We start from the raw sequence: 23,068 nt of genomic DNA on the forward strand, positions 1-23,068 counted from the left end.
TGCACAGGTGAGTGAGGATGCCTGCGAGGCAAGGTGCGTGTGGGTGGGCGGGGACCGTTGGGTGGGGGTGTGGGGCCGGTGCCCCTGTGACATGCCCCATCCCCCCTCCGTCTCTGAGCACCTCCCCCCCATCTGACCCAGGCTCACTTCTTGCCCTGCTCCGGCCCCAGAATCAGCCCTGTCTCTAAGGAGCCCTGGTTTCTTCTGGTGAAAAAGGATATTTAGAGGCTCCAATATGGCGAGAAACTGGTTGTGTGCAAAGAGGGTGAGAGTGATTTTTAAAAAATCAATAAAATATATTTTTTTTAGAAAAGAAAAGAAGTAAAATAAGTAACAGACATATTCTGGCCCATGTTGATAAAAGCTGAGAAGGAGCAGGAGGAGGTGGGGACTGGGGAGGGGGTGGGGACAGGCGGGGCCGTCAGGACAGGGTGCAGGGAGGCGGTGCCTGGGGCGCCAGGGAAGGTCCTGGGAAGGAAGACAGATGAGGAACTGGGCTCAGGGAGGCAGGGAGCGGCCCACCAAGCATCAGCAGGGCGGGGCTTTGTTTGGGGCCTGATGCTCTGAGCTCCCCCCCACCCCCACCCCCCCCCGCCCCCGTCCCCCGTCCCCCTGCCCTCCCCCGCTTCCGCCAGGAGAAAACCCAGCTGGGGACCTGCATGATGAGAGCGGATGTTTCTTTCTTTTTTTAAAAAAAATATATTTTATTGATTTTTTACAGAGAGGAAGGGAGAGGGATAGAGTGTTAGAAACATGGATGAGAGAGAAACATCAATCAGCTGCCTCCTGCACACCCACTACTGGGGATGTGCCCACAACCCAGGTACATGCCCTTGACCGGAATCGAACCTGGGACCCTTCAGTCCGCAGGCCAATGCTCAAACCGGTTAGGGCCGTGGTCAACAACTGCAGCTCGTGAGCCACATGCGGCTCTCTGGCCCCTTGAGTGTGGCTCTTCCTAAGCCTTAGGAGCACCCTAATTAAGTTAATAACTATGTACCTACCTATATAGTTTAAATTTAAAACATTTGGCTCTCAAAAGAAATTTCAATCGTTATACTGTTGATATTTGGCTCTGGTGACTAGTGAGTTTGCCGATCACTCGGTTAGGGCAAGAGGGAGCGGATATTTTCTAAGCACCTGCCATGGACCAGGTAAGGCGCTCTGGGTTTTTTGAATCCACTTCTCCCGGACTCAGTTGCCTCACCTGTAAAATGGGAATAATCATCCCTACTTCTCCGGGATATTTGAGAATTCAAAGAGCTTAGAGCGGTGCTTACCCATAGGAGGCGCTCTGTAAGCGTTAGGGCAGTGGTTCTCAACCTTGGCTGTACGTTAGAATCACCTGGGAATCGTTTTAAAATCCTGACTTCTGGGCCTCATCCTCCGGAAATTCTGTTTCTTTGTTATGGGGTGGGGGCCGCAACATTAGTAACAAAGAAACAGAATTTCCAGAGGATGAGGCCCAGAAATCAGGATTTAAAAAAGATTCCCAGGTGATTCTACTGTGCAGCCAAGGTTGAGAACCACTGCGTTAGGGTTTCACTCAACAAATACTTACCGAGCCCCTCTCTCGGGTGCGGGGCACTAGGCTAGGCTGGGACACGGCATTGAGCCGCCCAGTTGGAAACCCCTGCCCTCCTGGGCTCCTGCTGTTGTGGGGAGACAATCAACTTCAGGGGAGGAATGTGGAGCAGGTAGAGTGGTAGGAACTGGAGAGAAACAGAGCAGCCACAGTGGCCAGAGGGCGGCGCTGCAGTAAACAGAGAGATGCCCGAGGGCTTCTCTCAGGGGGTGGCGTCTGAGCAGAGACCGAGGGAGAGGCGGGAACAGCCATTCCTGCCAGGTGGAGGGAACAGCACGTGCAAAGGCCCTGGGGTCGGAGGGTTGCTGCTGTGTTTGTTGGAGGAACAGAGTGACTGGCGGGGAGTGAGCAAGGGGGACAGGGCGGGAGGTGCGGGCAGAGGGAGGGCGGGTTGTGCGGGACCTTGGGGGCTTTTGCTTTGAGTGTGAGGAGCCGGGGAGAGTAGCGAGCAGAGGAGTTTCCTGAACTCACTTAAGGCTTTTTTTTCCATCCTCACCCGAGGATATGTTTTTTAAAAAAAATATATTTATTGATTTTTTACAGAGAGAAAGGGAGAGGGATAGAGAGCTAGAAACATCGATGAGAGAGAAACATCGACCAGCTGCCTCCTGCACACCCCCCACTGGGGATGTGCCCGCAACCAAGGTACATGCCCTTGACCGGAATCGAACCTGGGACCCCTCAGTCCGCAGGGCGATGCTCTATCCACTGAGCCAAACCGGTTTGGCCCGCGGCTATGTTTTTAGTGATTTTAGAGAGGAAGAAAGACAAAGAGAGAACAAGAGAGAGAGAATACTGATGTGAGAAACATCTATCAGTCGCCTCCGATGCGCCCGGACTGGGGATCCACCCCGCAACCTCGGGATGTGCCCTGACTGGGTTCCCTCAACCTTTTGGCGCACCCCGTCAGGCTCAGTTAAGCCTTTTTTTTTTTTTAAATGTTGACCTTCACCATTTTTAAAAAATATATTTTATTGGTTTTTTACAGAGAGAAAGGGAGAGGGATAGAGAGATAGAAACATTGATCAGCTGCCTCCTGCACACCCCCCACTGGGGATGGGCCCGCAACCAAGGTACATGCCCTTGACTGGAATCGAACCTGGGACCGTTCAGTCCACAGGCCGATGCTCTATCCACTGAGCCAAACCGCTCAGGGCTCACTTAAGCCTTTTAATTACCATTATTGTCGCTGCTGCTGTGATTGTTCTTTTTATTCCCATGTTAAGAAGGTGGCACCAGCACCGGTTTGGCTCAGTGGATAGAGCATCGGCCTGTGGACTGAAAGGTCCCAGGTTCGATTCCGGTCAAGGGCATGTACCTTGGTTGCAGGCACATCCCCAGTAGCGGGCGTGCAGGAGGCAGCTGATCGATGTTTTTCTCTCATTGATGTTTCTAACTCTCTATCCCTCTCCCTTCCTCTCTGTAAAAAAAACCAAAACAATAAAAATATATTGGAAAAAATAAAACGCTTTCCTATTAAAAAAAGAAGAAGGTGGCAGAGCCCAGCCGGTGTTGTTCAGTGGTTGGACCTACGAACCAGGAGGTCACCATCCCCGGTGGGGGGCGTGCCGGAGGCAGCCGATCCATGATTCTCTCTCATCATAGATGTCTCTCTCTCTCTCTCCCTCTCCCTTCCTCTCTGAAACCAATAAAAATGTGTGTTTCTAAAACGGTGGCAGGGGTCAGGGAGTGGCCCAGAGCCCGAGGTGGAGGCAGAACTTGAACCCGAATTTGAACCGGGAATGAAACCTCAGCTCCTACCACCTCGCGAAGGCGCCCTCCCGCTGCCCACCAGGGGGCGCCAGAGGCCGGGCGCCGGGTGTGGGGAGGGGGGGCGCCTCGTCCCGCCCCCCCCCGCCCCTCCCTTCCCTCCTGCTGGCTGCAGGCCCCACCCGGCTCAGACGGCTCCGGACGGGACCGCGAGCACAGGCCGCTCCGCGGGCGCCTCCGATCCCCGCGGGACCCCCTGCCCGGCCGCCCGCCCGCCCGCCCTGCCCGGCCGCCCGCGCGCCCATCGGTGAGTGGCCCCCGACGGCGGCGGTCGCTCCCAGCCTCCGCGACACCCAGCCCCGAGCCCGCCCGGCCCCCGAGGCGCCCCTGCTCGCCCAGGACCCTCAGTCCCCGCCCGCGGAGTGTGGGGTCTCCCGCGCCCCCAGGCCCTCCTGAACCCGCCCTCCCACGCCCCCAGCCCCTCCAGTCTGCAGCAATGCCCCCCACTCTTGCGTCGCCCCCAGTCTCGCCCAGTCTCCACCAGCCGCTCTCAGTTCCCCTCCCCGTCCTCTCCGCGGGGCGATCCGTCTCTGGGTCTCCCTCCGCCGCCCTCATCCTCCTGGTCCTACCCGGTCCTCCCCCCACCCAAAAGTTCCTCCCCCACCCAAAAGTTCCTCTCCCACCTCCCCAGCTCCCTCGCCCTTCCAGCCACCCAGCACCCCTCCAGCCACGTCCCCCCGGCCCCACCCGCCCTGGGACACCACCCCGGCCCCCTCCCTCGGCCACCGCCCGTCCCAGCTCCTGCCTCCTCTTTACCTCTCCTCCCTGACTCCTCCCTAAAAAAACATTCGTTATGATTTTAAAACATATTTGATCTGCAATTATTTTTAAAATATGTGCTGCTCCTCAGAGAGAAGAAGGGAGAAGGAGGGAGCGAGAGGAACATCGATGAGAGAGAAACATGGATTGGTTGCCTCCTGCACACACCCCACTGGGGAGGGAGCCAGCTCGACTGGGATTCGAATTGGCAACCTCACGGGATGATGCTCAGCTAACGGAGCCGCTCTGGCCGGCCCGGCTGATTGGCAATTATTTTTTTTTTTAATATATTTTATTGATTTTTTACAGAGAGGAAGGGAGAGAGATAGAGAGTTAGAAACATCGATGAGAGAGAAACATCGATCAGCTGCCTCCTGCACATCTCACACTGGGGATGTGCCCGCAACCCAGGTACATGCCCTTGACCAGAATCGAACCTGGGACCCTTCAGTCCGCAGGCTGATGCTCTATCCACTGAGCCAAACCGGTTTCGGCGGCAATTATTTTTGACGCTCAAACTGTCCAATCTGTAGCCAGTGGGAGTCCCTTCAGGCCGGGGCCGTGCCCCTGTGACATGCCCCATCCCCCCTCTGTCTCTGAGCACCTCCCCCCCATCTGACCCAGGCTCACTTCTTGCCCTGCTCGGGCCCCAGAATCAGCCGTGTCTCTAAGGACCGTGGCCGGTTCGTCATGTCCCCCTCTGGGGCCCACACGTCCCCTGCCTGGCGTTTCCCGGGCATCCCTGACTGCTTGGCGCCCAGCCCTCTCCTCACGGGGAGCTCTGAGTAGGGAGGTGGGGAGGGGAGTGGTCTCTGGCCTGTTTCTGGGTCCATCATTCCTGACTCCTGGAGGGATTTCAGCGACGATGTGTGAGATGATGGGAGGGGAGAAGGGAGAAGAAAAGGACGAAGGATGCCCTCGCTGGTTTGGCTCAGTGGATAGAGCATCAGCCAGCGGACTGAAAGGTCCCGCGTTCGATTCCGGTCAAGGGCACATGCCTGGGAAGTGGGGGGCCTGCAGGAGGCAGCCAATCCATGATTCTCTCTCATCATTGATGTTTCTATCTCCCTCTCCCTTCCTCTCTGAAATCAATACAATTATTTTAAAAAAGAAAAGGGCGAAGGAATGTATTTCTTCTGGCGGCCTCTGCATCCTCCCCTTGTCCATCCCTCGGTCTTCCACACCAGCCCCCCTTCTCCATCATTCCGCCGTTAGACTGGGACAATCACCTCCATCCTCCTTCGGCCATCACCTCCCGCCAGGCATCAGCAGGGCTCGCTGCTCCTCCCTCTGCCCAGTCCACCGTCCTCCTCTTCCCGGCCCACCTCTCAGCTCCCTTCCTTCTCCTCCTCCTCCAGGCAGTCCTCCGTCAACGCCCTCTCCTTCTCCCGCAGGCAGCTCTCCGCCTGCGCATCTCCCTCAGCCGGCGGCGGCGGTGATCCCAGTGGGTAGCGCCCAGTGGGGAGTGTGCGGCCACCATGTTCAGCTGGCTGAAGCGCGGCGGGGCGCGGGGCCAGCAGCCCGAGGCCATCTGCACGGTGACCTCGGCCCTCAAGGAGCTGTACCGCAGCAAGCTGCTGCCCCTGGAGGAGCACTACCGCTTTGGCGACTTCCACTCGCCGGCCCTGGAGGATGCCGACTTCGACAGCAAGCCCATGGTGCTGGTGGCCGGCCAGTACAGCACCGGCAAGACCAGCTTCATCCAGTACCTGCTGGAGCAGGAGGTGCCCGGCTCCCGCGTGGGGCCCGAGCCCACCACCGACTGCTTCGTGGCCGTCATGCACGGCGAGACCGAGGGCACCGTGCCGGGCAATGCCCTCATCGTCGACCCGGAGAAGCCCTTCCGCAAACTCAACCCCTTCGGAAACACCTTCCTCAACAGGTGGGCACCCGAGGGGGCGCCTCTCCCTGTCTGGGGGGGGGGGGCCCTTTCTGTCCCTTCCCCGCCTGTGTTTCTCCCCAATTCCTTTCTCTCTTCCTGAACCTTCCCAGTCCGGCCTCGGCGCTTCACCAGGGGAGCCAGCCTGCCCAGCTGGGCTGCCTTGGGCAAGTGTCTTGACCTCTCTGTGCCTCCCTTGTCCTCATCTGGCAAATGGGGATCACCCTTGGCCCCCACCACAGGGTTGTTTGAGGACTAAGTGAATTACAATACATGAAGGTGCTGAGAACCGCCCCCGGCACAAAGTAAATGCTCAGTAAACACCAGCTTGGATTTTTTAATAGTTTTTATTCTCTGTCCCATCTCCCTTTTCGCTTGAAGTCTTCCCTTCTCTGAACCTGGTTTAAGCTCCATGCCACCCTGGTTTCCCCTCTTTTGTGTCCTCTCCTCCTGTCACTCCCTGCACTGACCCCTGCCCTTCCTCCCACCCCAGGTTCATGTGCGCCCACCTCCCCAACCAGGTCCTGGAGAGCATTAGTATCATCGACACCCCAGGCATCCTGTCGGGTGCCAAACAGAGAGTGAGCCGTGGTGAGTGAGGCTGGACCCCTGGGTCTGAGGGAGGAGGGGCTGGGGATCTGGACCCCTAGGTCTGAGGGAGGAGGGGCTGGGGCCTGGACCCCTGGGTCTGAGGGAGGAGGGGCTGGGGGCCTGGACCCCTGGGTCTGAGGGAGGAGGGGCTGGGGGCCTGGACCCCTGGGTCTGAGGCAGGAGGGGCTGGGGGCCTGGACCCCTGGGTCTGAGGGAGGAGGGGCTGGGGGCCTGGACCCCTGGGTCTGAGGGAGGAGGGGCTGGGGATCTGGACCCCTGGGTCTGAGGGAGGAGGGGCTGGGGGCCTGGACCCCTGGGTCTGAGGGAGGAGGGGCTGGGGATCTGGACCCCTGGGTCTGAGGGAGGAGGGGCTCGGGGCTGGACTCCTGGGTCTGAGGGAGGAGGGGCTGGGGGCCTGGACCCCTGGGCCTGAGGGAGGAGGGTCTGAGGGAGGAGGGGCTCGGGGCTGGACTCCTGGGTCTGAGGGAGGAGGGGCTGGGGGCCTGGACCCCTGGGCCTGAGGGAGGAGGGTCTGAGGGAGGAGGGCTGGGGATCTGGACCCCTGGGTCTGAGGGAGGAGGGCGCTGACTACACGGGGACTCCCAAGTCAGAGGGAGGAGGGCCGGGTCCCTGCTAGGACTTGCCCTGTGTCAGCGCCCGGGATGGAAGGGAGCTGGTGGAGAGAGGCTGTGAGTCTCCCGCGTTGGCACACGCTGCCAGTGGGGGAGGCGGTGGGTGAACACGTGTGAACAGGCCGCAGCTGCACGTCTGGGCCCGAAGGACTGAGAGGGAGCGATGAAGAGAGAGAGGCAGGGAGAGATCCACAGCGTCAGAGACAGAGAGAGGTTCAGAGAGCGAGGCAGGGAGGCAGACAGGAGGCCCAGAGGGGAGGCCGAGCCGGCCGGGAGGCCGTGGGCACTGGGAGCTCCTGGCTGGCCTGGGCCGATGGGGCTGGGAAGGGGCTGGGAGGGAACCTGGGCGGGGGCCAAGGGCGGCCTGGAATTTATAAACAGCTGTGCAGGGGGAGCGGCGGGGGGCGAATTCCAGCGGGGCCTCCAGAGCCCGCCCCACCGCTGCCCGGAGCGCTCCGCATCTGCGCCCCGCACCCCCCGCCCAGCGTTCCTGCCCTCCGCCCCGCGCCCCGCGCCCGGGAGGCCAGGAATTGGGGCAAAGGAGGCTGCAGTGTGGGCCAGAGGGGACCGGGAGGCTGGGCGCGGGGCGGGGCGAGGGCGCGGAGGGTTACGGCGGCCCTGGCGGCGGCCCAGCGGCGCGCGTCCCCGGGGAGGAGGCAGGGGCAGCTGCAGGAGCGATCGGGAGGGAGGCAGGGGGCGGGGTCCCTGGGAGAATGGAACCTAGCGGGTCTGCAACCAGAGCAGGGGTGCCAGGGGGCCCCAAAGGCCGTGTGTGTGTGTGTGTGTGGGGGGGGGCAGGGTCTCCTTGTCAAGGGGGGAGAGTGCGCGCGCCTGGGAGTCTGTGCCTGGGCCTGGCTGTGACACTGTGTGCCTCTGGAGAACCGTGGGGGGCTGTGGGGACTCCGAGGGACTGTGGGTGACGGTTCTCTGCGCACAGTGTGAGCTTGTGTGTGCAAGTGAGAGTGTGAGGGGTGTGCCTCTGTGGGACTGTGTGATCGTGTCCGTGCGGGCGCCTTGGCGCCTGGAAGGTTGCGGGGCTGTGTGCGCATCGTGGGTATGAAAGTGCCTCTGCTTGTGCGTGTCTCCGCGTCTGTGACTGTGTGACCACGGATCTCTGTGAAGGTCCCAGGTTGTGGGCAAGAGTGTGTCTTGGCGTCTGCAACTTGTAGCGTGTGGCCGGGTGTGCGCTGGGTGGGCGCCTGTGAGTGAGCACGTATGTGTGTGTGTGTGTGTGTGTGTGTGTGTGTGAGCATTGGCGGGGTTCGTGGCTGCCTGTGTGTGTAAGATCTGTGAGTGTGTGTGTGTGTGTGATTGTAGCATAATGGAGCGCTCTGGCCCAGTTCAAATCTGGACTCCGCTATTTTTAAACAGTGGGACCTGGGCAAGCTACTCAACCTCCCCGTGCCTCAGTCTCCTCATCTGTAAAATGGGGATGATAATAGTATCAGCCTCCCAGGTTGCACTGAGGGTTAAAATTAAATGTCAGAATGTGCAGTGCCTCGCAGGCGCGGCTCAGCTGGTTGAGCGCGTGCAGGTTGGATTCCCTGGTCAGGGCACATTCCCGGGTGTCGGGTTCGATCCCCAGTTGGGGTGCGTGCCGGAGGCAACCGATCGATGTTTCTCTCTCACATCAGTGTTTCTGTCTCCCTCCCTCTCCCTTCCTCTCTCTCTAAAAATCAATAAAAATCTGTTAAAAAAAACCGTGCAGAGCACTGAAAACAGTGTGTGCACACAGTAGGTGCTGCGGAAGTGCTAATGGGACTGTTTTCCTGGGTGAGTGCGCGCGCCCGGCCTGTCTCTGCCACGTCTCCAGTCCCACGCTGACTCAATCTCCCTCCGCCGGCCCTCCCGCATGAGGCACACTTTCCAAATCCGGGCTGTGTGTGTGTTTGTGTAGAAACGGGAGGGAGGGGCCCCAGCTGCCGTCCCTCTGGTGACCGGCCCTTCCTCCCCCCAAACAATGTCCCCCACCCGGCCCTCCAGGCCCGGCGGCCACAGGAGCCGGCTTCCTCCCCTCCCGGGAGGCTGGGCCGGCACCAGCTCCCCAGCTGGGCATGGAGGCCCGTGGAGGCTCCTGCTCTGTGGCCTCTTCCCTGTGTGTTTGAGGACAGCCCTTAATCCAGCGGTTCTCAACCTGTGGGTCGCGACCCCTTTGGCGGTTGAACGACCCTTTCACAGAGGTCGCCTAAGACCCTCCTGCAGATCAGATATTTACATGACGATTCATAACAGTAGCAACATGACAGTTATGAAGTAGCCACGGAAATAATTTTATGGTTGGGTCACAGCATGAGGAACTGTATTTAAAGGGCCAGGAGGTTGAGAACCACTGCCTTAATCTCTCCATGTTCTCATCTGGAAAAGGGGGAGGGGGGGCATAAGTGTGTGTCTTCCTGGGGCTGTTTGGAGGTTCAGTGAGTTATCGAGCAGACCATGAAGTGACGTCAGGGAATCAGCTCTGGCTCCCTGTTCTGCCAGTTAACCTTCGTCCCCCAGGGGGCCACTCCGCAGCCCTTCCTCTGAGAAGCCCTCCCGGACTCCCCAGGCGGGGTCAGGCATCCCCTCTGGGCTCCCCCACCCCAGCCGGACCCCTCTGGGGACAGGTCTGTGTCCCAGTGGGCCCGGAGCCCGGGAAGGGCAGGACTGGGCTGCCTGAGCAAGCCGTGTCCCAGCACAGGGCAGGCGTGAATGACGCCCACCAGGTCTGGCATGCTTCCTGACTTGTTCCATGCACTCAGCGCTGCTGTGGGGTTTTGTTTGTTGGTTTTTTATTGATTTCAGAGAGGAAGGGAGAGGAAGGGAGAGAGAAACATCAATGATGAGAGAAAATCATTGATCGGCTGCCTCCTGCATGCCCCCTTCTGGGGATTGAGCCTACAACCCCGGCACATGCCCTTGACTGGAATCGAACCTGGGACCCTTCAGTCCACAGGCCGACGCTCTATCCACTGAGCCAAACCAGCTAGGGCAGCACTGCAGTATTTTAACAACCTGTACACCCGAACCAAGGCACACCACTAGCATCTGCTGAATGAATGAATGAGGAATGGATGGATGGATGGATGGATGGATGGATGGGAAAGGGAAGGGCTGATTGCCCCTGTAGCTAGATGGCTTGAGGACTGGGGCCAGAGTGACGGGGGAATTCTGGGGGCTACGCGAAGCAGGAGCAGTGGGGTACTCCCAGGACCTTGGCTATTTCACATAGATGGCCATTCTGATAGTCAACCCAAAGGGATCGCCGCCTCCGATGGCTGGAGGGGGCTGACCTTTGCCTCCCCGCCCCCCCCCCCACCCCCTCCAGGCTATGACTTCCCGGCGGTGCTGCGCTGGTTCGCCGAGCGCGTGGACCTCATCATCCTGCTGTTCGACGCGCACAAGCTGGAGATCTCGGACGAGTTCTCCGAGGCCATCGGCGCCCTGCGCGGCCACGAGGACAAGATCCGCGTGGTGCTCAACAAGGCCGACATGGTGGAGACGCAGCAGCTGATGCGCGTGTACGGGGCGCTGATGTGGGCGCTGGGCAAGGTGGTGGGCACGCCCGAGGTGCTGCGCGTCTACATCGGCTCCTTCTGGTCCCAGCCGCTCCTCGTGCCCGACAACCGGCGCCTCTTCGAGCTGGAGGAGCAGGACCTGTTCCGGGACATCCAGGGCCTGCCGCGCCACGCCGCGCTGCGCAAGCTCAACGACCTGGTGAAGAGGGCCCGGCTGGTGCGGGTGAGCAGGCCCGGGGCGCGGGGCAGGGAGCGCGGGGGGCCGGGGGTCGCCAGCCTTTCCTCCCACCCTCTTGGCTGCTAACGGACCAGCTCCCTGAGTAGTTAGCTGTCCAATCTAAGAGAGTTCGCCAGGCTGGGCACTCTGGCGCCCAGGGGACTGGCGGGAGCGGGGTTGCGTGGCGAATTGTTCCTCTACCATTGCGTTCCTGTCTGTCTCTTTCCATGTCTCTCTCTCTCCTCTGTCCTGTTATCCCTTCATTCATCACCTGCAACCAGTCAGATTGTACCATGTCCCGCCCAGGACTCCTGTCCACAGCGATCCCTTCCACCCTCCACCCCACCCTGCTTTTCCTCCCTCATCTTCCACTCCCTTCCGTTATTCATTGCATGTCGCACTGGCCTCCTCAGCCCTACCTCAGGGCCTTTGCACATGCTGTTTCCTCTTCCCATCATTCATTGCATGTCACACTGGCCTCCTCAGCCCTACCTCAGGGCCTTTGCACATGCTGTTTCCTCTTCCTGGAGACCTCCCCCTACTCACCCCTCCTGGTTCACCTGGCTCACTTGTCACCTACCTGCATCTCGTCTTTACTCAAGCGTCACCTCTCAAAGGCTTCCCTGCCTGCCCTCCCTTTTTATGAAAATAACACCCCCTTCGTCTCTCTCTCCGCCCCTTTCCCCCCTGCAAGTCCTGCTTTATCCGTCTTGCAGTTTTCTTCATAGGGTCTTGCTACCTGGTCCTAAGTTACCCAATCAGTGGGTTTTGCTCTTTATTGCTGTCTCTGCTGCTTGCATTTAAGCACCACAGAAGCAGGGATCTTTCTCTGAACGTGTTCCCTGTGGCACCCCAGCCCCTGGAACAGAGCTGGTGCTCAGTAAACATTTATTGAACGAATGACGCTGAACAAATGCATTTAACAAAATCTCTTCTGTGCCTGGCCCTGTGCCAGGTGGTGCAGGGCAGTCCCATCCCCAGCCTGTGAAGACCCAGCATGGTCAGGGCTGGGACTGGGGAGCCTGGGGGAACCCGGGAAGGCTTCTTGGAGGAAGGGGCACCTGTGCTGCAAACTGGAGGATGAGGACCAGGAGGGGAAGGGGTTCTAGACAGTGGGAGCCGCGAGCACATGGGCTGGAGATGAGAACATGGCAAGCTCAGGGAAGAGGGGAAATGTCCGTTGAACCCGGTGCAGGCGGTACCGCCTCTGAGGCTGGGAGGTGTGGGAGTCAGAGCACCCAGGGCTTGTCCAGGAATGTGCGCTTTGTCCCAAGACACAGGGGAGCCACGGTGGGTGCAGTCTAAGGGAGGGACAGTGTCAGACTAGCTGCCTTCTGGAGGGTGGATTCCCGGGCGGTGAGATGGGGCACAGACCAGGGAGGGGGCTGGGTACCGAGGATCTAGGAGGAGCCTGGACGGGGCCATGGGGAGGGCAGGGAGCCCTGGTTTCAGGGCGATTTTGGAGGCCAAATGGAACATTCGTGGGGGCGGCTGCCAGGATGGAGGTGGGGCAGGAAGCTGGGCGAGCAGGGAGGCCCGGGAGGTGAAGGAGCCAGAGGTTTAGGGAGCAGCTCGGAGCGGGTGAGTCAGAGCCCCCACCCCCACCCCAGGAATCCTCTTTGGGAGGGAGGGGCGCGGTGTGGACCGGAGCCTCAGAGCCCACCTTTCTTCCCGCTCTGCCCGGCTCTGGGCGGTCTCCCTCTCTCTCCTACTTCTGCCTCTTTCTCAGCCTCTCTCTTGATCTTTCTCTTCCTCGCTCCTTCCCTCATTCTTTCCCCCTTTCTCTCCCTCTCTCCCTGCGTCCCTCATTCATTCTCTCCCCCTCTTCCCCCTCTTTTTCTAATTATCTCTTCCTCTCCCTCCTTCGGTCTCCCTCCTCTTCCTCCCTCATCTTATCATCTATCTATCTATCTATCTATCTATTATCTATCTATCTATCTATCAATCATCTATCTATCAATCATCTATCTATCAATTATCTATCTATCAATCATCTATCTATCAATTATCTATCTATCTATCCATCTATCAATCATCTATCAATCATCTATCTATCAATTATCTATCATCTATCTATCTATCTATTATCTATCTATCTATCTATCTATCATCTATCTATCTATCTATTATCTATCTATCTATCTATCTATCATCTATCTATCAATTATCTATCCATCTATCTATCAATCATCTATCTATCAATCATCTATCTATCAATTATCTATCTATCTATCTATCTATCTATCCATCCATCTATCTATCAATCATCTATCTATCAATTATCTATCTATCCATCTATCTATCATCTACCATCATCTACTCCCTCCTCCTCTGTCTTCCTCCCCGTCTCAGCCTCCCTGGGGCTCGCCCTCGCCCCTCATGGACCCCAGCCCCCAGGCCCCTCCAGGGAGGCGGAGCGGCCGGAGCTGGATGGAGCCCAGGCCGCGGGGCCGAGGGGCAGGGTCGGGCGGACACCTGGAGCCCCGCCGGACAGGAGGCGGCTCCGGAAACCCGGACAAACCCCGGAGCCCTCCCACCTTATCTCTTCCTGGCACCTTCCCCCGCTTCCTCTCTGGAAAAGCCATCAGCGCCCCACCGCCTCCCGCTCCGGGTCCCCCAGGAGCCGCCCCAGGACCCCGCCCCCTCGCCCCATTGGCCCGCGCCACAGGCCACGCCCACACGAGCCACACCCCTGCCCTGATTGGCCCCTCTCACCTCCCCGCTGCAGATCCAGCCGTGGCTCCCCAGTGCGGTGCCAGGCCCAGGTCCACTGTGACCAAGCCCCGCCCCTGCCCCCCGTCACCTGCCCACGCCCCACGTGCTTCTGCCACAGTCAGTCCGTCATCAAACGTGGCCAGAGCATCGTCCTGATGCACCAGGCTGCGGGCCCCACCTCCCGTCAGGACACAGACAAGCGTCGACCAATGCAGGCAGAATCAGTGGAACAGCCCATCGATCTCTCTCTCCCTTCCTCTCTAAAATCAATCAATCCAATCAAATCAAATGCTCTCGTCCTCGCCGGTTTGGCTCAGTGGACAGAGCATCGGCCTGTGGACCGAAGGGTCCCGGGTTCGATTCCGGTCAAGGGCAGGTACCTTGGTTGCAGGCTCCTCCCCGGCTCAGGCCTGGTGGGTACTTGTGCAAGAGGCAACCAGTCAATGTGTTTCTCTCACATCGATGTTTCTCTCTCTCTTTCCCTCTCTCTAAAAATCAACAGGAAAATATCTTCAGATGGGGATTTTTAAAAAAAGAAAAGTCGTCCCCCCCAAGGGTGCAAAGCCCTTCTGGACTCTTTTTGGCAGCCCCTCCCCCTACCGCCCCCCCCCCCGCCCCCCTACTTCAGAGGCAGGGTGCGGATGAGTCCCCAGCTCTGCCCTTCCGCCAGGGGGGAGCTGCGCTGTGATACTTGAGGCCAAGGTCTTGGGAGGTCTGAGTCTAGCGAGGCCAAACGCCCTGGACCTTCATACCGAGCTGCTCTGAGCCGCCCAGTGACATGCACTTAACCAACAGTTACTGCCTGTTACTGACCTGCCCCCTCGCTGTCCTAGGCCCTGGAGACACAGCAGCGAGCAAGCCGGACAGTCTTTCCTTGTTGAATTACTTTTTCTTAAAAAAAAGTTATTTTTATTGATTTTAGAGAGGAAGGGAGAGGGAGATAGAAAAATTGATCAGCTGCCTCCTACACGCCCCCATCTGGGGATGGAGCCCACAATCTGGGCGTGTGCACTTGACTGGAATCGAACCCAGGACCCTTAGGTCCGCAGGCCAGCACTCTATCCACTGAGCCAAACCAGCCAGGGCTAGAATTACCTTTTAATGGGGAAGTGGATATGAAATGTATGCGATAAGGATTTTGAAGAAAAATGAGGCAGAGAAAAGAGAGACGGGTGAGGGGCTATTTAAGGGGTGTTAGGGAAGGCCTCCCTGAGGAGGTGATATTTGGGGAGGGGCCTGAAGGAGGGGAAGGGGAGCTGAGTGGAGATCTGGAGGGACCGTACCAGGCAGAGGGAACAGCAAGCGCAAAGGCCCTGAGGAAGGAACCTGCTTGAACAGGAGCCCAGGGTGGCCGGAGGACACGGGGTGTGTGTGTGTGTGTGTGCGCGCGCGCGCGCAGAACCAGCCAGACTCACCAGAGAATTGCCAACATTCTAAACGTATGATTCACTTAATAAGTGTTTTCAAGCCAACGGTTGAGACCGGCTCATGGTAAAGCATTCACGTTTGTCAGACACCCTCCCTCCCACCCCTGCCCCCAGCTCTCAGGGCTCCGCCCGCCCCACGATTGGTTTCTGTGCCTTTTCCTAGAGACATTGTTTTCGTGTAAGCACATACATGCCATTCTTCAGCTTCCTATTTAAAGTAGGATGTGGTGTGCTCATGATTCTGCCGTCGTTGTTTGCTTTTTGATAACGTACGAGCCTGCGGCCCAGAGGTCCGCCAGCGCATGGGTTGCTGCTCCAAATATTTCTTGAGTGTTTGTGCGCACGTCGTGCCAGCGCGGAGGACAGGGGCCTAGGCAAGGCCCCGGCCAGCCTGGAGCTCCCCGTCTGATGGAAAGAGACAGGACAAGCCAACCAACATATCAGTAAAATAATAATGAATTGTGATGAATGTTGTGAACAAAACGATAAAGGTTGAAGACAGAAAATAACGGGATGGTGGCGGTGGGGGCACCTGCTTCCCAGAGGATGGCCTGTGTGAGGGGGTGACCGCAAAAGGAAGCTGAGGGAGCCGGCTGCAGGGAGCCCAGGCCAGAGTTCCAGGCAGAGGGTGGCATGTGCAAAGGCCCTGGGGTGGGGGATGAGTGGCATCTGGTAAAGCCAGGAAGGCAGGCGGGGAAGCTGGAGCAGCCAAGTCAGGCAGAGCATGCTTCTCAAACCTTCCATTCTCAGGACCTCAGTACACTCTTATTTTTTTAAAAAAATATAATTTCTTTATTGATTTCAGAGAGGAAGGGAGAGGGAGAGAGAGAGATAGAAACATCAATGATGAGAAAGAATCATGGATTGGCTGCCTCCTGCACACCCCACACTGGGGGTGGAGTCCGCCACCTGGGCATGTGCCCTGACTGGGAATTGAACCCTGACCTCCTGGTTCATAGGTCAACGCTCAACCACTGAGCCACACGGGCTGGGCAAAAATTAACTTTTTTTTGAAACAAAAAAAGTCAGGGAGGACAGGACCCCTGTCCTACATTTTTGCAAATCTCTTTGCTGCCTGGCTCCCCCTGTCTTGTAGCCTTAAAAAAAAACTCCACCGTCCACTCGGGCGGAAATGAAAAGTTAAAAAAGGAAAAAAGCGTCTTCTTCTTATTATTCAAATACAGTCAGACCTCAGCTCCGCTCTGCAAGGCCTCCCATCGAACGGTTTGCTTCTCACCCCAACGCCCCTTTCGTGCTGATACCTGTGTGATCAGTCACGTCTCCCAGGCGACAAGCAAGCGAGAGAACGCGCGTCTGCCAGCCAGGAAATTGTATTGTGAATATTTTCGTGGGTGTTTTTGGCTCTTGTTGCGGCTTATGATTAGCTTTTCCCTTTTTACTGCACAGTTCCTTTCCTTTCTGTTAAATGTTCATTCATATTTCATGTCCTTTTCATTTTTGAAGTGTTTATTTCTCAATTAACCAGTCCATTAGACATGTACTGTGTATAAGAAAGGTTAAAACAGGGACTCATTTGGGGTCTGGAACTAATTCAATGTACATTATTGCTAATGGGAAGAATGACTTGGCTGTCAAACCACCTTCTGGGACGAATTAACTTTGAGAGCTGAGGTTCCACGGCACTTTGGGTTGGCTGAACCCCAAAAGGGTCTTGAGACCTCCTGGGGTTCCCCGGACCACACTTTGAGAACTGCTGCTGTAGGGCCGTGTAGGAATTTTGAACTTGGATGGAAAGCAAATTGAGCCTTTGGAGCAGCATCTCGTGGTCTGCTGTTTGTTCTTTAAAAAATAAACAAACAGCCAAGCCGGTGTGGCTCAGTGGTTGAGCATCGACCTATGAATCCGGAGGTCCAGGTTCAATTCCCAGTCAGGGCACAAGCCCGGGTTGCAGGCTCGATCCCCAGTAGGGGGCGTGCAAGAGACAACGGATCAATGATTCTCTCTCATCATTGATGTTTCTCTCTCTCTCACTCTCCCTTCCTCTCAGAAACCAATAAAAGTATGTTACAAACAAACAAACAAACAAACAAACAAACGAAACCCCAAAAACCTCCCTGCTGCTTCATGGAGAAGGGTCTGTAGGGACAAGAGAAGCCAGGGGGCCATGGGTGACTGGTGCGTCTCCCCAGGCAAGAGATGGCGACGGCCGGCGACAAGGACTCCCTGGGGTTGGAGGAGGCCAGGGAGCTGTAAGAAGATTGAAATCAGGACTGATTTCCTGACTTCTGGCCTCCGCTGGGGAGGGGTAGGTGGGGGTGCCATTTGTTCCCCAAGACGGGCACAGCTGAGGGGGACCCAGCTCTGGGGGCTGGGCCCGAATTCCACAGAGGGCGCCCTAAGACACCGCGTCCCCAGGAATGTTGACAGGCTCAGCCCTGGGCCGGAGGGGCAGGGCGAGGCTGGGCTGCTGAGGGCGCTTCAGCCTGGGAGGGGCCCAGGCTGCCCACCAGAGCGGCGGGGCCCTTCGACCTGTGGCCGCAACAGCCCAGCAGCTCCCCGGTAACAGTCTGAAATGCAAAGATCTCAGGCCCTGCCCTGCACCTAGTGTATCAGCAACTCCAGGCAGGAGGCCTGGGAACCTTTTTAAAAAAAGGTTTTGAGAGAGAGAGGAAGGGAGAGATGGAGGAGAGAGAGAGAAACATCGATTGGCCGCCCAGGGATCTGACCGCAACCCAGGCATGTGTCTTGATGGGAAAGCGAACCGGCAACCTTTCGGTACATGGGAGGGCACCCATCCCACTGAGCCCCACCGGCCTGGGCACCTGTGATGAGCCGCCGGGTGGCCTGCGGCAGGGCTCAGGCGAGAACTCCCCCCACAGGTCCACGCGTACATCATCAGCTACCTGAAGAAGGAGATGCCCTCCATGTTCGGGAAGGACAACAAGAAGAAGCAGCTGATCATGAAGCTGCCCGTCATCTTCGCTAAGATCCAGCTGGAGCATCACATCTCGCCGGGCGACTTTCCGGACTGCCAGAAGATGCAGGTGGGCGGCCGTCCCGGAGCGAGGCTGGGGGGCGGGGTGGGGGCAGGCAGGAGGGGGGCAGGCAGGAGGGGGGCAGGCTTCTGTGGGCTCCCGGATGGGGCCTTGAAAACCAGAGGGATGCATGGCAGGTTCTGGGAGCACCTCCTGCAAATGGTTCCATGGGAGCGTGGTTTGATGAGGTAGGAAAAGGGAGTGAAGACGAAAACCCCAAATAATTATGGCTTAATTAGGGTAGAAGTTTATCTCTCTCCTTCATAAATAAAAGTCCCGGAAGAAGATTTAGGGCTGGTTTATGCTTCACAGAGCCAGGGACCCAAGCCCTTTCTTAGTTCCCCTCCAGGCCTGGCCTCCAGGCCCAAGAACCCCTCATGGCACAAAACGGCTGTGGAGACTCCAGCCCTTGCGCCTGCATTCCAGCCAGCAAGGAGTGGGGAGGGCAGGGGAAGGGAGGGGAGGGAAAGCTAATGGGACAGTCTCTCTCTTTATAAAGCAGTGCTGTCCCACGCACCTTCTACGATGATGAAAGTGCTTTATGCTCCAAAACGGTAACCACTAGCCACATCAGAACTGAAATTTTAGGTTGTATTTAATTTTAACTCATTTCAGTTTAAATAATCACATGTGGCTACTGTGCTGAACAGGGCGAGTCCACCAACGTTGCACTTGTGACTTGTGCTGACGTCCAGTTGTCAGAACTTCGTCGTGGCCTTGGCCAGCTGCAAGGGGAGCTGGGAAGTGGTCTCTCTTCTACGTGGCCAGGAATGCACGTAGCATTCAGGGACCCCAGTGCTGGTCTTGGGGGACGAGTGAGAGGCTCCTCGCGTATCCAGGCCCAGGGTTAACGGGTGCTGGGGAAAGCCGGGGGTCCGGGTGGACGGAGAGGAGGTGGGCAGATCAGGAGTGACCGTGGAGAAGAGTCCAGGCCTGTTCTGAGGGCTGACCCGCCATGCCTGTGACCTTTGGGTCTGAGACGTCTCCAGCCCAGGACAGAGGGATTCTGGGAGAGTGCATTCATTCGCCTTGGCCGCTCACTTAGCTCCGTGAACTTGGGCAAGTGGCTTCGTTTTCTGAGCCTCAGTTTCTCCAGCTGGAAAATGGGCATCCTGGCAGCAGTGTCTGCCTGCTGCTGCGAGCACTGGGTGCGAATGCTTTCAAAGCCCTCAGAACAGGGTCTGGCTCCGGGTATGGACTTGCTCAAGGCCTTTCAGCCTCACCCTGACCCGTTTGGCTCAGTGGATAGAGCGTCAGCTTGCAGACTCAAGGGTCCCAGGTTCGATTCTGGCCAAGGACATGTACCTTGGTTGTGGGCACATCCCAGTAGGAGATGTGCAGGAGGCAGCTGATCGATGTTTCTAACTCTCTATCCCTCTCCCTTCCACTCCGTAAAAAATCAATAATATATATATATTAAAAAAGGCCTTTCAGCCTCAGCACTACTGCCATTCGGGGCCAGAGAACTGTCACAGGATAGTTAGTGGCATCCTGGCCTCCACTCACCAGTGGTAGCCCCCCCCCCCGCCTCCCCCCAGCTGTGACAATCAAAAATATCTCTAGAGCTTGCCAACTGTGAACTGCTGGGCTAAGAGCAGCTGCTAATATTTTTAGAGTATTTTTTATTTTACTCCTCACCCAAGGATACGTTTATTGATTTGAGATAGAGAGAACACTGATGTCGAAACATCCATCAGTTGCCTCCCTTATATGCCCCAACTGGGGATCCAACCCACCACACTCCAACCGAGCCACCGGCTGGGGCTGCAGCTATTCATATTACGCTGACATTTTTATCCAGATGAATTAATTTAGCTTTCCATCCCCCCAAATGAGGCCGGTGCTTGTTATCGACCTGTCTTACAAAGGTGGAAACTGCGGCCCAGAGAGGTACAGCCCTTGCCCGAGGACATACAGCCCCTAGTGGCAGCGCTGGGTGGGCGCCCGCAGCCTGGCCTTGGAGTCCTGCCCCCGCCTCACCATCACACCCCCATCACTTTTTGAAAAAAAAAAAAATATATATATATATATTTTTAAATATATTTTATTGATTTTTTACAGAGAGGAAGGAAGAGAGATAGAGAGTTAGAAACATCGATGAGCCGAAACCGGTTTGGCTCAGTGGATAGAGCGTCGGCCTGCGGACTGGGGGGTCCCGGGTTCGATTCCGGTCAAGGGCATGTGCCTGGGTTGCGGGCACATCCCCAGTGGGAGATGTGCAGGGGGCAGCTGGTCGATGTTTCTCTCTCATCGATGTTTCTAACTCTCTATCTCTCTCCCTTCCTCTCTGTAAAAAATCAATAAAATATATTAAAAAAAAAAAAAAAACCAACATCGACCTTTCAGTCCGCAGGCCGACGCTCTATCCACTGAGCCAAACCGGTTTCGGCTGAAAAAATATTTTTATTGATTTCAGAGAGGGAGAGGGAGAGAGAGAGAGAGAAACATCAATGATGAGAGAGAATCATTGATCAGCTGCCTCCTGCACGCCCCACACTGGGGATCAAGTCTGCAACCCGGGCATGTGCCCTGACCGGGAATCGAACCCCGACCTCCTGGTTCATAGGTCGATGCTCAACCACTGAGCCACGCCGGCCAGGCACACCTCCATCTCTTCACGGTCAGGATCAGTGGGTCTCTCCGCCTCGGCTTTGGACATGACGTTGCCGTTATTACGGGCGTTTGTCGTGACTGTGTGTGTGAGTGACCGAGAGCTGCCTGGGTGAGAAGCCCGGTGGCCTCAGATCCAGCCCCACAGCTGCTCCAGCAAAAGAAGACACTTGGGGGCGGGGAGTCCCCAGGGCCCCCTAAGGTCCCGAAGCGAACTCCCACAGGGGCAGCCAGCCCTTAGCCCTGCCCGCGCTGTGGGTGACAGAGCTAAGAGGGGCAGGAACCACATTCTTCAACTTGCATCATGGTGGGGTGCTGGCCGGGCAGTTGGGGCGCCAAGGGGGCGGGCAGGGCCGAGCGCCGACTCTTGAGTGCTCTGGAGCTGATGTCAAAATGTTGCAATCTTCCTCCGCCCGCTGCCAGGCTGCTGCCTGAGTCACGGGAGGTCCCCCGAGCCCCCAGCTGTCCAGCGATCCCAGGGCCCGCCCGGCACAGGGGGCGGCCGCCGGGACCCTGCTCCCCAGTCCCTTCTGAGTGGCGGGTACCAGGCGGATATTCACACAGGTCCGCGCCGCTGGGTAAAGAGCTGCTGCCCGGGTTGCTCAAGCGTCCCGGTGCCACCAGGGGCCGGGGGGTGGGGGGGGGGCCTTGAGATGGTGCCCCCTGACTTCCGGCGCCCTCTCCCCGCCCCCACAGGAGCTGCTGATGGCTCACGACTTCACCAAGTTCCACTCCTTGAAGCCGAAGCTGCTGGAGACTCTGGACGAGCTGCTGACCCACGACATCGCCAAGCTCATGCCCCTGCTGCGGCAGGAGGAGCTGGAGAGCACGGAGGTGGGCGTGCAGGGCGGCGCCTTTGAGGGCACCCACATGGGCCCGTTCGTGGAGCGGGGGCCGGACGAGGCCCTGGAGAACGGCGAGGGCTCGGACGACGACGAGGCCGAGTGGGTGGTGACCAAGGACAAGTCCAAATACGACGAGATCTTCTACAACCTGGCGCCGGCCGACGGCAAGCTGAGCGGCACCAAGGCCAAGACCTGGATGGTGGGCACCAAGCTCCCCAACTCGGTGCTGGGCCGCATCTGGAAGCTGAGCGACGTGGACCGGGACGGCATGCTGGACGACGAGGAGTTCGCCCTGGCCAGCCACCTCATCGAGGCCAAGCTCGAGGGCCACGGGCTGCCCGCCAACCTGCCCCGGCGCCTCGTGCCGCCCTCCAAGCGGCGCCACAAGGGCTCGGCCGAGTGAGCCCGCGGGCCGGCGGGGCCTCCCTCCCCCCCCGCCCTGCTGTGGCTCCCAGCTTCCGTCAGCTGCACGCACACCCCTACCCTGGCCACCTGCACCGCCTGCCACCCGCCCAGCTGAAGGGATGGGGGCCTCTCTGCCCCCCACCCCCAGACAGAGGGGACCAGGGGGGGGGGGCCGGACTTCTCCGCTCGCCCTTCCCACCTCCACCCGCACGTCCACTTAGGCACACCACACCCACACTAACACACAGAGGCGTCCCGCCGGGCGTCCCTCTTCAAGTATTTATTGAGCACCTACTGCGCTCTGTGTCCGGGCCCGTTCTGGGCACCGGGGATTCCGGCAGAGAGCAGAAGAGACACGGATGCGTGCCCTCGTGGAGCTGACCCTCCGGGAGAGCGCCTGCCTGTCACTCACACACACACAGACACACACCGGCCGAACCAGAACCAGTCCCGCCCTGCATTCTGGCCAGGACCCCTCCCCCTCCCCATAGAAGAGCAGCCACTTGGTTGAAATGACTAATCGACAGGCCCCTGCCCCCCTTCCTCCTGCCCATCCAGGCAAGGACCCCCCCCCCCCCCATGTCCTCAGGCCTTAGGGGACTCCCAGGGGAGACACAGCCTCCTACATCCGCACATGGACCCCTTACCCCACCCCCCCAACTCCTCACCCCAGACTGTGAGGCATTTACATCCTCCGCCCGCCTGCCCTGGGCTGAACCCCCCCCCGCCCCCCAGCCTCCCTGCCCACCATCAGGTCATATTTAAGTGGCGCCCCGACCGCACAGGAAAGACCCCAGGGCTTAACTTCAGTCCCCTTTTCAGGGATGTCTCGGGGGGACAGGCTCTTGGTGCTACAGCCCCCCCCTTCCCTGTAGGGGCCTCCCCCCTCCCCCCTTTCCTGCCATCACCCCCTATGAGTGCTTGACGCTGGTGGGACCCCATGGAAAAGACGGGGAAATAAATAGAAAACAGCTGCGGACGATGCCCGCTCCCGCTCCGGGGCGCTGGCTGGGATTCCCACGCTCCCCCCCACCCCCCACCCCTGTGCCGGGAGGGGCCCGGGATCGCGACGGCGGCCCCAGCAATAAAGCCGAGGCTTCTCTCCACGGGGCAGTCGGCTGTCTTGGGACGGGCCGTGGGGGG

The 23,068-nt window shown here is 58.3% G+C and overlaps 1 protein-coding gene across 1 annotated transcript; it reads left to right on the top strand.

The window, feature by feature from the left end:
• Positions 1–5,592: 5,592 nt before the first annotated feature.
• Positions 5,593–23,030, top strand: EHD2 (EH domain containing 2; the record flags this gene model as incomplete). Its single annotated transcript, XM_081108195.1, has 5 exons — positions 5,593–5,996; positions 6,487–6,584; positions 10,521–10,933; positions 17,910–18,074; positions 21,372–23,030. 5 exons carry the CDS (start codon positions 5,593–5,595, stop codon positions 21,921–21,923), a joined length of 1,632 nt encoding a protein of 543 aa, XP_080964321.1. The 3' UTR covers positions 21,924–23,030.
• Between the last annotated feature and the right edge of the window lie 38 nt (positions 23,031–23,068).

Source organism: Myotis nattereri (assembly GCF_964212035.1).
Source record: "Myotis nattereri genome assembly, chromosome: 15".
Taxonomy (NCBI): Eukaryota; Metazoa; Chordata; class Mammalia; order Chiroptera; family Vespertilionidae; genus Myotis; species Myotis nattereri.